This window comes from Sminthopsis crassicaudata, chromosome 1, assembly GCF_048593235.1.
Source record: "Sminthopsis crassicaudata isolate SCR6 chromosome 1, ASM4859323v1, whole genome shotgun sequence".
Classification (NCBI taxonomy): Eukaryota; Metazoa; Chordata; class Mammalia; order Dasyuromorphia; family Dasyuridae; genus Sminthopsis; species Sminthopsis crassicaudata.
Genome location: NC_133617.1, coordinates 473,244,481 through 473,257,231, shown reverse-complemented (window position 1 = coordinate 473,257,231; position 12,751 = coordinate 473,244,481). Strand labels below are relative to the sequence as shown.

The following is a 12,751-nucleotide window of genomic DNA, read 5'->3' as shown; positions in this document are numbered from 1 at the left end:
AAAGGAGGTACAAAAAGTCACTGAGGAAAATAATTTCTTAAAAAATAGAATTGAGTAAATGGAAGCTAATGACTTTATGAGAAATCAAGATACAATAAAGCAAAACCAAAAATATTTTTAAAATAGAAAAAAATGTGAAATATCTCATTGGAAAAACAACTGATCTAGAAAATAGACCCGGGAGAGATAATTTTTAAATTATTGGTCTATCTGAAAATCATGATCAAAAAAAGAGCCTGGGCATCACTTTCACGACATTATCAAGGAAAACCATCCCAATATTGTAAAACCAGAGGGTAAAGTAGAAATTGAAAGAATGCACTGATTATTTCCTGAAAAAGATCCCAAAATGAAAACACCCAGGAATATGATAGGCAAATTCCAGGTCCCCCAGGTGAAGAAGAAAATAGTGCAAATATCCAGAAAGAAACCATTCAAATACCATGGAGTCACAATCAGGATCTTATGTTACAGTAGCTTCCATATTTAAGAAGTGAAGGTTTTTTAATATTATATTTTAGAAGGCAAATCCCCCAGGATTACAACAAATAATACCTACCCAGAAAAACTGAATATAATTGTTTAGGATAAAATGGGTATTTCATTAAATAGAGTAGTTCTAAACATTCTTGGTAAAAAGATCAGAGCTGAACAAAAAATTTTATATACAGACACAAGACGCAAGAGAAGCATTAAAATGTAAAAATGAAAGAGAAATCATAAAGGACTTAATAAGGTTAAACTCTTAGCATTCCCATGTAGAAAGATGATGCATGTAACAACTAAGAATTTTTTTAGAAGAGTTACAAGCAATCTACATAGACAGAAGATATAACTTTTTGTCAATTATATTGGAATGATCTCAAAAGAAAATTAAGAGGTGAGAAAAAGGGATGTATGGGAAAGGGGAAAAGGAAAATGAACAAATGTTATCCTTGTTCACAGAAAACAGTGATGACTTCTAAGTGCAAAGTTTTACCTTTTTTCTTGCTTTTTTTTCTACTATATAACTAATGTGGAAATATGTTTTGCATGATTTCACATATACAACTGATTGCCTTCTCGTTGAGTGTTGAAAGAATTTTTAACTAAAAATTCTAAAAGAAAAAAAAGTTAAAATATAATAAACTGCAAGAAAAAAAATTGGATCTACCAAAACAAACAAACAAACTGTGATATGTGCTTGTGATAGAATATTATTGTTCTATGGGAAATTATAAGCAGGATGCTTTCAGGGAAAAAAAATCCTGAAAAGTCTTCCATGAACTCAAGCAAAGGGAAATGCATCTATCTCTTTTTAATTTAATTTTTCTCGAAAGTTTTCATTATCATTAGGGTAGAAGATCTATGTTTTCTTTCACAACTTGACTTTTATGAAAATGATTCCAAAAGTTTTATAATTAAGAAAATAACCATTCTCCTGAATAGGACTATGGATACACATATGGAGTAAAACATGCATTTTTTGGACATAGTTAATATAAAAATGTGTTTTGCTTGATCATGTGCATTTGTTTTGATTTTTTTTCCTCTAAGGTAAAAGGGATAAAGGTAGGGAAAAGAGAAGGCAGATGCTTTTTAACTAAAAAAAAAATTTAATTTTGTTTTTAAAAAAGAAAAAAAAAGCAAGTGAAAAACACATGAACCAAATTTCAACATACTATTAGATGGATAGTTCACTAAATTAATTCATCCATGTATGCATGTGTACACACATGCACATGTCAAGAAATGCAGATGGATAATGATGTAGGCCCAAAAATGAACAAGGCTGCCCTGCATTGCATTTGTAAAATTGTACAGTGTTTTCAATGATTCCAAGGTGCTTGGTCATTAAAAAGCTCACTTCTTGAAAAAAAATACTATGAAATGGATTCTTCAAAAACCCTAAAATCTATTTTCTAAAAGAAGCACAATAAGATAGATAACACATTTTCCAATGGGAGAAGAATTGATCAGTATATTCCTAACCAATTTATTTTCCTTTCCCCTGCTCAAATGAAGCAATTGCAAAAGACTAGGGGCCAATTACAGAGATAATAGATCTTGATATCAGGTCTTAATTGAGATTTTGAATTAAGTACAAATATTCGTCAACATTGTGATAAATTTACAATATATTAAGAAATTCTTCAATCAAAATTTAACTGCCTGATCAAAATTAATGAAGGTATCTAGCTATGAGTTGGCCAAAAATCAGCCACATATCACTTAAAAAACTTAGATCCAATTTCTAAGCAGTAAAGTAAGGTAGAAGAGAGCTCTGAGAATACATGAGAGGATTTTCACCTAATAAAGAACCTAGTTCTTGAAAGAGAATTGCTCTTCCCCTCTTAGGGGTTAGAGAAGAAATTTGTGTATCCTTCCCACCCCTATTAGCTGTGATTCTTGTTTCTATTTAGTTTTTGGTTTGTTTTTGGTTTCTGGAATAAAACAAGCATTTCCATAACTTAATAAAATAAAAAAGATGATTGCATATGAAACTGCAAAACTATTATGCAAAACTTGTTATTCCTCTCAAACATACAAAGCTATCACCATGTGAATTTCTTTTTTTCCCTTTTTTTTCTTCCCTCTTCCTTCCCATCCTAGGGATGACTACTGTTAGACATATAAGGAGTATGTGTATGTATATATATTGTGTGTATATGAGAGTATGTGAGGGTGTTTTGGTTGGGGAGATGTAAAATTATTCTATACATATTTTCACCAGATGAAATGCAAGTAGTATCTTTCTTTGTATAACCTGTATAGTTAATTTGGGTATTTTTATTACTCAAAATAACTTATTTGCTCAAAATTGTTAAAATAACATTGCTATTATTGTATATAATATTTTCTTTGTTCTGCTCATTTTGCTCTTCATTATTTTGTACAAGTCTTTTCCTGTTTTTCTAAGATCATTGAACTCATTTCTTATAGCACAGTAGTATTCTATCACAATCATAAACTATAATTTGCTCAGTTATTCCCCAATTGAAGTGCAACCCTGCAATTTTCAGTTCTTTGCCATCACAAAGAGAGTTACATTTTAGAATATAGATTTTTTTTCCTTTCTCCTTTGGTCATAGTTCCAGATTGCTCTCCAAAATGGTTGGATCAGTTCATGATTCCAACAAAAATGAATTAATGTTCCAATTTTTCCACCTCCTTGCCAACATTTTTTGTTTTCTCCTTCAATTATTTTAGCTACTCTGGTAGGTATAAAATGATATTTCAAAGTTGCTTTAATTTGTATTTCTTTAATCAATACAGATTTAGAACATTTCTTTCATATGACTATATATTGGTTTGATTTCATTAGAAAACTGCTTGTTCATATCCTTTGAACATTTGTCAATTGACTTTTAGCCATGTGATCTTATAATGAAGCTGCTTTTCCAATAGGAGACTCCACACTGAGGAAAAAGTAGGGTCAAGGCATTGAGGCAGGGGAGAGCTCTGAGGAGTGTGACCTCCATTAATCAATAAGAGCCAGACCTGGTCATCAGGAGTTGAACTGAAGAGCAGAAAAGGCCCAGAGAGACCAGTTAAGTTGTCTGCCCAGCACAAATGCTACAATCAGGGAGAAGCATCAGAAGGATAACTTGAAAGGAAAAGAACATCAGGACCTTGCAATACTAAAGGGTTGAATTGCTTTAGCCACTGATATATTCTAAATGTGTGAGCCTTTCTACTAATGTACTTATGTATATATTCACAATTCTCATTGATGTTACATGGGAATTTATGGGAAAGTACACCTAGGAGAATGTTTGGTAGCAATTATTCTCATAATTCCACTGTAGTGAATGCCTTTGCTTCAAGTTAATCATATCCTCTGGCTAACTATTAAAAATAATGTATTTATGGGGATTCATGAACCACTTCACTTCATAAACCTTAGTGTCAGGATTGTTGACTCACAGTGTACCTTGAACCCAAAGTGGCTATCTCCCGAGAAACCCAATCTATAAGTGATAACTGGAAGGATGTAATGAGAGTATGACATAAAAGAGAGGAAAACTATATTTCCAAAATGAAAATTAGAAAGTAGAGAATTTGCCTCAAAAGAAGAAGAAATAGAAACATTAGAAACTACTAAAGCAAATTTATATTCCACTAAAACTAAAAAAAAAAAATTAAAGGGATGGATATTTACAAATATACAAATGCCCAATTTAATGAAATAGCAGAAATGATCAAAATAACTTAATTTTAAAAAGAATAAATCAATAAGTCATTAATGAAAACCAAAATAAAAGAGCACTATAAGTTCAGTAAATTATATCAAATAATTAAAGAATAAGTAATTCTTCTACAACATAAAATGTTCACAAAATCATGAAATAAAATATCTTACGAATTCCTTCTATAAGGCTAACATAGTCATGATACTGAAATGAGGGAAAATTAGAGAAAGAAGCTATAAAACTATATTCCTAATGAACAGTGACCCAAAAATATTAAATAAAATACTCTTAAAAAGGCTTTGCAAATATATGTTTTCATCATCTACCACAACCAGTTGAAAGTTTTACCAGCTAGGTGGCGCAGTGGATAGAGCACCAGCCCTGAAGTCAGGAGGACCTGAGTTCAAATGTGATCTCAGACACTTAACACTTCCTAGCTGTGTGACCGCGGGCAAGTCACTTAACACCAGCCTCAGGGAAAAAAAAAAAAAAAAAGTTTTACCAGGAATACAATTAGAAAAATTGTAAATATTATAAGTCATATTAAGAACAAAAATAATAAAAATCAGAAATTATGAAAATAAATGCACAAAAATCCTTTGACATGAAATTATACTCATTGAAATACTTTTTTAAAAGAATAAAGGAGGGGCAGCTAGGTGGTGTAGGACATAGAGCACCAGAGCTGAAGTCAGGAGGACCTGAGTTCAAATGTGACCTCAGACATTTAACAATTCCTAGCTGTGTGACCCTGGGCAAGTCATTTAACCCTAAATGCCTCTAAAAAAAAATAAATAAATATAATGGACCTTTCTTAATGTGATCAAAAAGTTTTTATTTTAAAAAGAAAATGAGCATTATGTTAATGAGTAAAAGATACAAACTTTAGAGGTAAGATCAGGAATAAAGTAAGGATTTCTAATCTCTTCACCACATGTAACTAGAAATGCTATCTATAGTAGTAAAATCAGAAAAAGAAATAAAGTTATGGTATGGTAAGAGAATTTGCATTTATATAACACCTAAAATGGCAAGCACTGTGGGTTTTGTTTTTTGGGTTTTTTTTACATCTCATTTAATCCTTACAACAGCGCTGTGAGAGAGAGATGATATTATTTTATCCATTTTCTACAAAGAAATTGAGACAAATAGAGATTAAGTGACTTGCCTAAGGTCACATAGCTACTAAGTATCTAAGGTCATATTTGGACTCAAATATTCCTGACTCTGAGCCCTGCACCACGTAGCTGCCTCTTTGAGAACCCTAAAAAATAAATTTAAAAAGTTACTCAGATTAAAAATAGCTTAATAAAGACCCTGGATTAAAAAATTAAAGTACAAACATCTGACCTTTCTAAATATTTCTAAATAAAATAGAGGAAAAAGATATAGAAGAGAGATTTTATTTAGGATAACAACAAATTTTGTTAAATATCTATCACTTAACCTACCAAGATACACACAGGACTTATGAATATATATATATATATTTTTTTTAAATTTACAAAGATAGTAGACCTAGATAATTAAATAAATATTCAATGTTCACAGTTGGGTTGTACCATCCCAACAAAAATGACAATGTCATCCAAATTATTTTTGAGATTTTGTTCTATGCAGCTGAATTACCAAAGATATGTTTCGTACAATTAGGAAAAAAATAATAAAAATTATTTAAGGACTAAAAAGTAAAAAGGAGGACATTTTTTTAAAAAGTAGCAAAGGACTGTAGCACTGCCAGATTTCAATCTACGTTATAAAATTAAATTATTGATGTTTTCTGGTACTAGACTAGAACAAGTGAGTAAAACATAAATAACATAAATAAACACAGCAGTCTATATAACCTATTGAGAAATTCCCTTTTTGACAAATTATATGAAGAACTAAGAAATAGCTTGTTAAAAAATAATTATGAACATGATGATATAATTTGCTTATATCAGCAGCTCACATTGTATCCTACAAAAATTTCCTAATGGATAAATAGTCTACACATTAAATTGATAAATGTATTATTCATTAAAAGTCATATTATGATAACAAGAGTTCACACTTATATAGTACTTTAAATTTTGGAAAGCCCTTTATACAAATGAACTTATTTGATCCTTCCAACAACCTTGTGAAATGGGTGCTATTATGTCCATTGTACAGATGAGGAAACTAAGGTTTAGAAAAATTAAGAGTTTTATCAGAATCACATAGCTAGAAAATGCCTGAGGGAGGAGCTGAACCTTAGTGTTCCTGACTCCAAGTCTAAGTCTCTACTTATTGTGCTGTTCTGCCTCAGCATTTAAAAAATATATATAGAAGAATGAAAGTTTATATTTCTTGCTATTATAGCTGGAAGGAAAATTCTAAATTAAAAAAAAAAGGATAGAAAGATCATAAAAGATACAATAGACCACTTTTAGTCACAAATAATATGATTTTACAGTAATAAAAACAATACCATCACAGTGAAATCAAAAGAAAAGATTTGGATTTGGAAAAAACAGTAAATAATTATCACCAATAAAATTTTAACATTTAAAACATACAGGAACCACAGGATGATAGATTTGCTCCTGGGGAAAAGATTAGAAGTCATAGAGTCTAACCTCCTCTTTTACAAATGAGACACTTAGGGTCAGAGTGATTAAATGACACAAGTATTAAGTAGCAGAATCATATTTTGAACCCAGGTCCTTTCACTCCAAATTCAACATACTTTTCACTATAGCACTCCATGATGAAAAAAAAAATGATAAAGTAATACCATTATTAGGTCTGTATCACAAAATGAGAAACAATCTACATGTACAAAAATATTTATAGCAGCTCTTTTTGTGGTGTGATGCCCATCAATTAGGAAATGCTTGAACAAGTTGTGGTATATGAATGCAGTGGAATACTATTGTTTCAAAACAAATAATGAGCAGGCAGATTTCAGAAAAACTTAGAAAGATTTACATAAACTGATGCTGAGTGAAGTGAGCAGAACAAGGATAACATTGTCCATCATGAAGGCACATTGTGTAATGATCAACTATAATGGACTTTTACTCTTCTTAGCAATGCAATGACCCAAGACAATTTCAAGAGACTAGTAATGGAAAATGCTGAACAATCCAGAGAAAGAATAATGGAGTCTGAATGCAAATCAAAGTATATTATTTTCACCTTTATGTTTTATTTTATTTTTTTCTTTCTCATGGTTTTTCCCTTTTGTTTTAGCATTCTTGCATAACATGATCAATGTGGAAACATGTTTAACATGATTGTACATGTATAACCTATATCAGATTGCTTGCTATCTTGGAGTTAGGGAAGGGAAGTAAAGAAGGGGAAAAACTGGAGCTCAAAAGTTTTAGAAAAATAAATGTTGAAAACTATCTTTATATGTAATTAGAAAAAATACTATTAAGTTATTTTAAAGGCAAGAGACATAAAGTTTTCCAAAGAGAAATGCATGTTATAATAACCACATACTCCCCCAAAATGTTCAAAATATAAATCATAACAGATATATATCAGATATATATCAGAAAGGTTAAATTATTTGCCCAAGGTCTTGCCCCAGTATGTGACAAAGACTAAACTTGAACTCAGAACTTGCTGACTGAGGAGGGCTCTCTAACCATACCATACTTCTCTCACTGAGTTTGCCTCCATAATGAAATTGTGAATTGGTTCAACCAGTTCTGAAAACAATTTGGAATTATACAAGAAAAGTTAATAAATCATGAGGCAGAAGTGAAGGAGGAAGAAAAAAAAGGCAGAGAAATAATATACATATATATACATACACATAATGCATACATTCATATGTACATATTCTAATAATATATATTCATATGTATATATCTATATATTCATATGTGTTTCTTATTCATATTTGTATATAGGTTAAAATGTTCATAGTAGCATAATTTGTGATAACAAAGAACTAGAAACAATTTAAGTACATAGTGACTAGAGAGTGCAGAACAAATGGTATATGAATGTAATAGAATATTCCCATGCAGTCAAGACTAATGACTAAGGAAGATTCTGAGAAGTTAGTGGAATAGATCAGTTAACTTCAGACTCTCCAGATTTCCCCTACAAACAGAACAAATAGAGCAAACATAGACGAGAAAAAACCAAGAAGTCTCAGATAGAACAGAGATTCTCAGAAAGACTTGAAGTAAAACTTGAGACCAGGGATTAAGCAATGTGAAGTCCAAATACCTCCAGGCTAGCCCCAAAGAAACAGCAAGTGGGGACTCCTCATGGGTTTGGCTGGAACCTCAGATGGAATCATAGAAACTTTTATCTCCTGAACAGCATTCTGATTTGGGGGTCTGAGTACAGGAATACTGAAGGTACCTTTGCTGATTAGGAACATCAGGCCCAGCTGTGCTGCTGAGACTTCACCCTAGGTGGATGAAGTAGAGCAGGGATGTGACTGGCTATGGGCACTTGCAGGAAGGGAAGGGGGGTTTTGGTTTGGGGTTCCAGGTCACCCTCTCACCCCAGGATTAGAGGTACTTACAATAATACTTCTCATTAAAAAAAAAAAAAATGAACTGGCAAAGAAGAAAGAACCCAATTATAAAAACTTACTATGAGAATAGGGAAAGCCAGAGTTCATCTTCAGAGAACACTGAAGTAACAAAAAGATTCTTCTACCCTCAAAAGTAATATTAATGGCACCCTATCCAAAGAGAATTTATAGAAAAACTCAAAAAAGACTTTACAAATCAAATGAGAAAGATTGACAATCAAGGGAGAAAACTACATTATATAGCAACTATATTCTTATTGTTTTAGAGGCATGTTTATATATAAGTAAGTGAATATACATATATATGTATCTAAGTATATCTAAGTATATATGTATATAGATCTGTTGGGGGGGGTCTGTGGGGGTGTGAATGTGTATATAAACATATATATGTATATATAAATATATTTTGCTTAACTTGGATTAAGGAAGATGGGGGAAGGAAAGGGGAAAAAAGAATTAAAAGTTAAAAGTGCTCAGCAGAGAATAACCTACAAAGAAACAAAGAGGAACATTCATGAATATAATTTCTTCTATTGCTATATATGCTTTCTTTTTTTTTTTTTTTTTTTTTTTTCTTTTTTTTCCCTATTATTTTAATACAGGCGGAACATTGAATAATTCCTTCACTTCAGCTCCTTCACAGCCAAACCAGGTGGCAAGGACTGTTTAAGTTTCTCTGCCTTTTCTTTGTCTGTGATGACCAACGTGTACAGGTACCTGCTGCACCGAACCTTAAACTTCACATTGTCCTTGTTTTTCTTGATCTTGACAGATTTGGCATCCTTTCGCCTGGCTGTGAGCAGGAAGTCTTTTATTTCCTCAATTTTTCTTGGCATGGCGGCGGCAGGACGAGGGGGCTGCGTGCGGCCCGAGACGTCTAACAACTGCTAAGCAGCAGAGGAAGACGGAAAAGCGCTATATATGCTTTCTTGAAATGGAAATTTACTATTTTATATATTGAATTCTCTCTGATGATCTGCTGGACAATGTTTCATTTTCTTCTTTTCTTTTTTTCTATTCTATTTTTTCTTATTTTTACATTTAGTTCAATATTTTTTTAAAAATATTGATGACTACAAAGAATTTAAAGAAACTTATAAGATATTTTGGAATAGAAAGACCTTCAAGTTATATATGGTATATATACATATGTGTATACATACATACATATATATGTATATGTGTGTAAACATTGAACTAGAATTTAATTCAACTCAGTGCTAGGCACTGGGGGATAACAAAAATAAGTAAGATGGAGATATCTAGTCAAGATAGCAACATGAAGGGTCTCAGAAGAGCATAGTTCTTCCACATGTAGCCTAGAAAGGTCTAAAAAGGGGAATAGATTAAATAATGGTCAAGCAATCCAAAGGGAACCAACAATAATTACCTTCATCTATCTCAGAACTACACAAAAAGACAGCCATGATTTGCAGACGTTAGGAGTGTGATCCCATTAGAGAAGCCAGCACAAATATAGCCAAACAATAGGAAAGCCAGCCAGCTCTTTGATCAGAAAGGCTTCAGGAGTACCAGAGGTCCACAGAATTTTCTGGCGTGAAAAGCCAGCCACGATATAGGAGATCTTAAAGATCATGAAGTTTTTCTCTCAAGATAATCAAGGGAAAACCTAAAGCTTGCCAGTGCTCTCAATGCAAGATACACTGGTAGGCAGGGGCAGGAGGGTTGCAGTCACTAATAGAACTCAAAAAATAAAAATCAGGACAAAACAGGGCCTGATCACCTTATCCAAGGGAGCAAGAGTATCCCTGATACAAAGTCTCAAACTAGGAACTAATTTGCTAGAAATATGCATAAATAGAAGATATGGAAGGCAATTAAATAATAAAATCAATCAAGAGTGACCCAAAAGGAAATTAATTCCACAGCTACAAGCAGAGTCTCAAAAAAAAAAATAAAAAATAAAAAAATAAATAAATAAAAGGCTTGGGCATAAGAGTTATCTGAGCAAAATGAAGCAAAAGTCTAAAAAATACAACAAGACCTCTGGAGAAAAAAATGGAAGGAAAATTGTTAGCTTAAAATGAAACATGAAAAAACTTACCCAAGTAGCAGATTACTTCAAAAAAAAATAGAATGAAACAAACAGAGCTCAATGACTACAGGAGACTAGAAATAATAAAACAAATTTTAAAGATTTTTAAAATGCAAGAACATGTATAGTATTTAGTATCAAAAACCACTATAAATCATGTCAAGAAGAGAATTTAAAAATCACTAAAGTGTCTACACTATAACCCAAAAAAAGTGAATGCTATATTACAAGGTCATAAAACTACCTAGATCTATCAGAAACCAAAAACAAAGTGAAAAAAGAAAGAAGCCACTAATCATCTCCTGAAACAAATCCCAAACTGAAAATTCCTCAATATGTCAAAACCCAAATCCAGAATTTCCATGTCAAAGAAAAATACTGCAAATAATCAGAAAGAGTTCAATCTCCAAGAAACCTAGTCAGCATCACAAAAGGTTATGTTGAAACACCCATAAGAGGTAAAATCTTAAAAAACAATACTCCAAAGGTCAAAAATTAAAAGCTTACATAAGACTAATTTACTCTGCAAATTTAATTCTAAAGTAATGCATTGGAGAAATGAACCTTTAATAGAAATAGAGGACTTTCAAGTCCTCTTCCTGATGAAGAGTCCAGAGATGACTAGAAGTTTTGAAATACAAACACTGGAATCCAGGGAAAACTAGAAAGGTAAATACATTTAAGCATTTGAAAGGGGCTAAAATTTAAAGAGGTAGTTAGGTGTTACAGTAGATCAAATACTGGGCCTAGAGTCATAATGAACTGCAGATGCAAATGTGGACTCAGACACTTTACTGGCCTTCAGCTTACTTAACCTTAGTTTCTGCATCTGTAAAATAGAGATAAAAATAGCACTAACCTCACAGTGATGTTACAAAGAACAAATGAGATGACATTTGTAAAATGTATAGCACAGTAACATAAATGTTCATTGTTATTATTATTATTATACAATGATGACCTATTTCCATCCTAATGGGAAGAGAAAAGATAGTATCCCTTCAGAATCCCAATGTCTTCCAGAATCACAGATAAAGTTAAATTAGAAAAACATGAGTCTGGAAATAATTAGTTCTATTTTTGTGTGTGTGTGTGTGTGTGTGGTTTTAAGAAATGAAAGAAAAAGGACAGAGAAAGGAGTACAACAAAAAAGAAATGAGGAAGAAGGTGCACGAAAGGAAAAGTATAGAAAACATCAAAAGAATAAGGAACAAATAAACTTCATTCTGAAATGAACTAAACAAAGTATGGTTGAACGGATCCCTACATTTTACACATACCCAGAAAGACTGGTTTAGAAAAATAATAAACCCAAAAAGAACACAGGCAGGAAAAGAAAGAGGAGAGAGAAGGTTTAAAGAGAAAGAGAAGAGGCAAAGGAAAAAAAAGAGTGACAAATAAAACATATGTCACCTTCTGAGGGTGAATCTTAAGGGAGAATAAAAAGGGAAAAAAAATGTAAGAAACAGTGACCCAGATCTAGACAAAGTAAAATGAAGAGGAGCAATAGAGGGACAGCAGATCACTTTTATTTATAGAATACCAATATCGATCACATTCCTTCTTTTTCCCCATCTTCTATTTATTCCCCAGGATTATTTCTTTCTTGTCTATCCCACCTCTCCATTTCTTTTCCATCAACCAAAAGTATGGGTATCCAGGATTTTCTCATCTACACTGAATTATCTCGTAGGTTCTGAGAGGTTTCAGGCACAATGGATATGGTTATACATGATTTTGCAATCTTTTACATATTGTTAAAAATTATGTGAACATGATATACTGTTTGAATGTGTGAATTTTATAGGAAGTGACCTAAGATAATTGAAAACTCCTAAGAGATATGAGGGCTCTTATTTAAGAAATAAACAGTAGATTTTGTATTTTAACACTCATATGAACATCTCTTTTCATTTCCCAGACTAAACTGAAATTCTATGCCCTAGGGATCAAAAAGGCTATTTCTGAGCTTCAGTCTTAAGGATACAA

General features: G+C 32.0%; 1 protein-coding gene across 1 annotated transcript; it reads right to left on the bottom strand.

The window, feature by feature from the left end:
• Positions 1 to 9,252: 9,252 nt before the first annotated feature.
• On the bottom strand, positions 9,253 to 9,616 carry LOC141550430 (large ribosomal subunit protein eL38). The gene has a single exon (XM_074281083.1). The coding sequence runs from the start codon at positions 9,540 to 9,542 to the stop codon at positions 9,330 to 9,332; it is 213 nt and encodes a 70-aa protein (XP_074137184.1). The 5' UTR covers positions 9,543 to 9,616; the 3' UTR covers positions 9,253 to 9,329.
• Positions 9,617 to 12,751: the final 3,135 nt, after the last annotated feature.

What these genes read in the sequence shown, in the direction of transcription:
- LOC141550430 (XM_074281083.1), bottom strand. Translation starts at nt 9,542, where the DNA reads ATGCCAAGAAAAATTGAGGAAATAAAAGACTTCCTGCTCACAGCCAGG.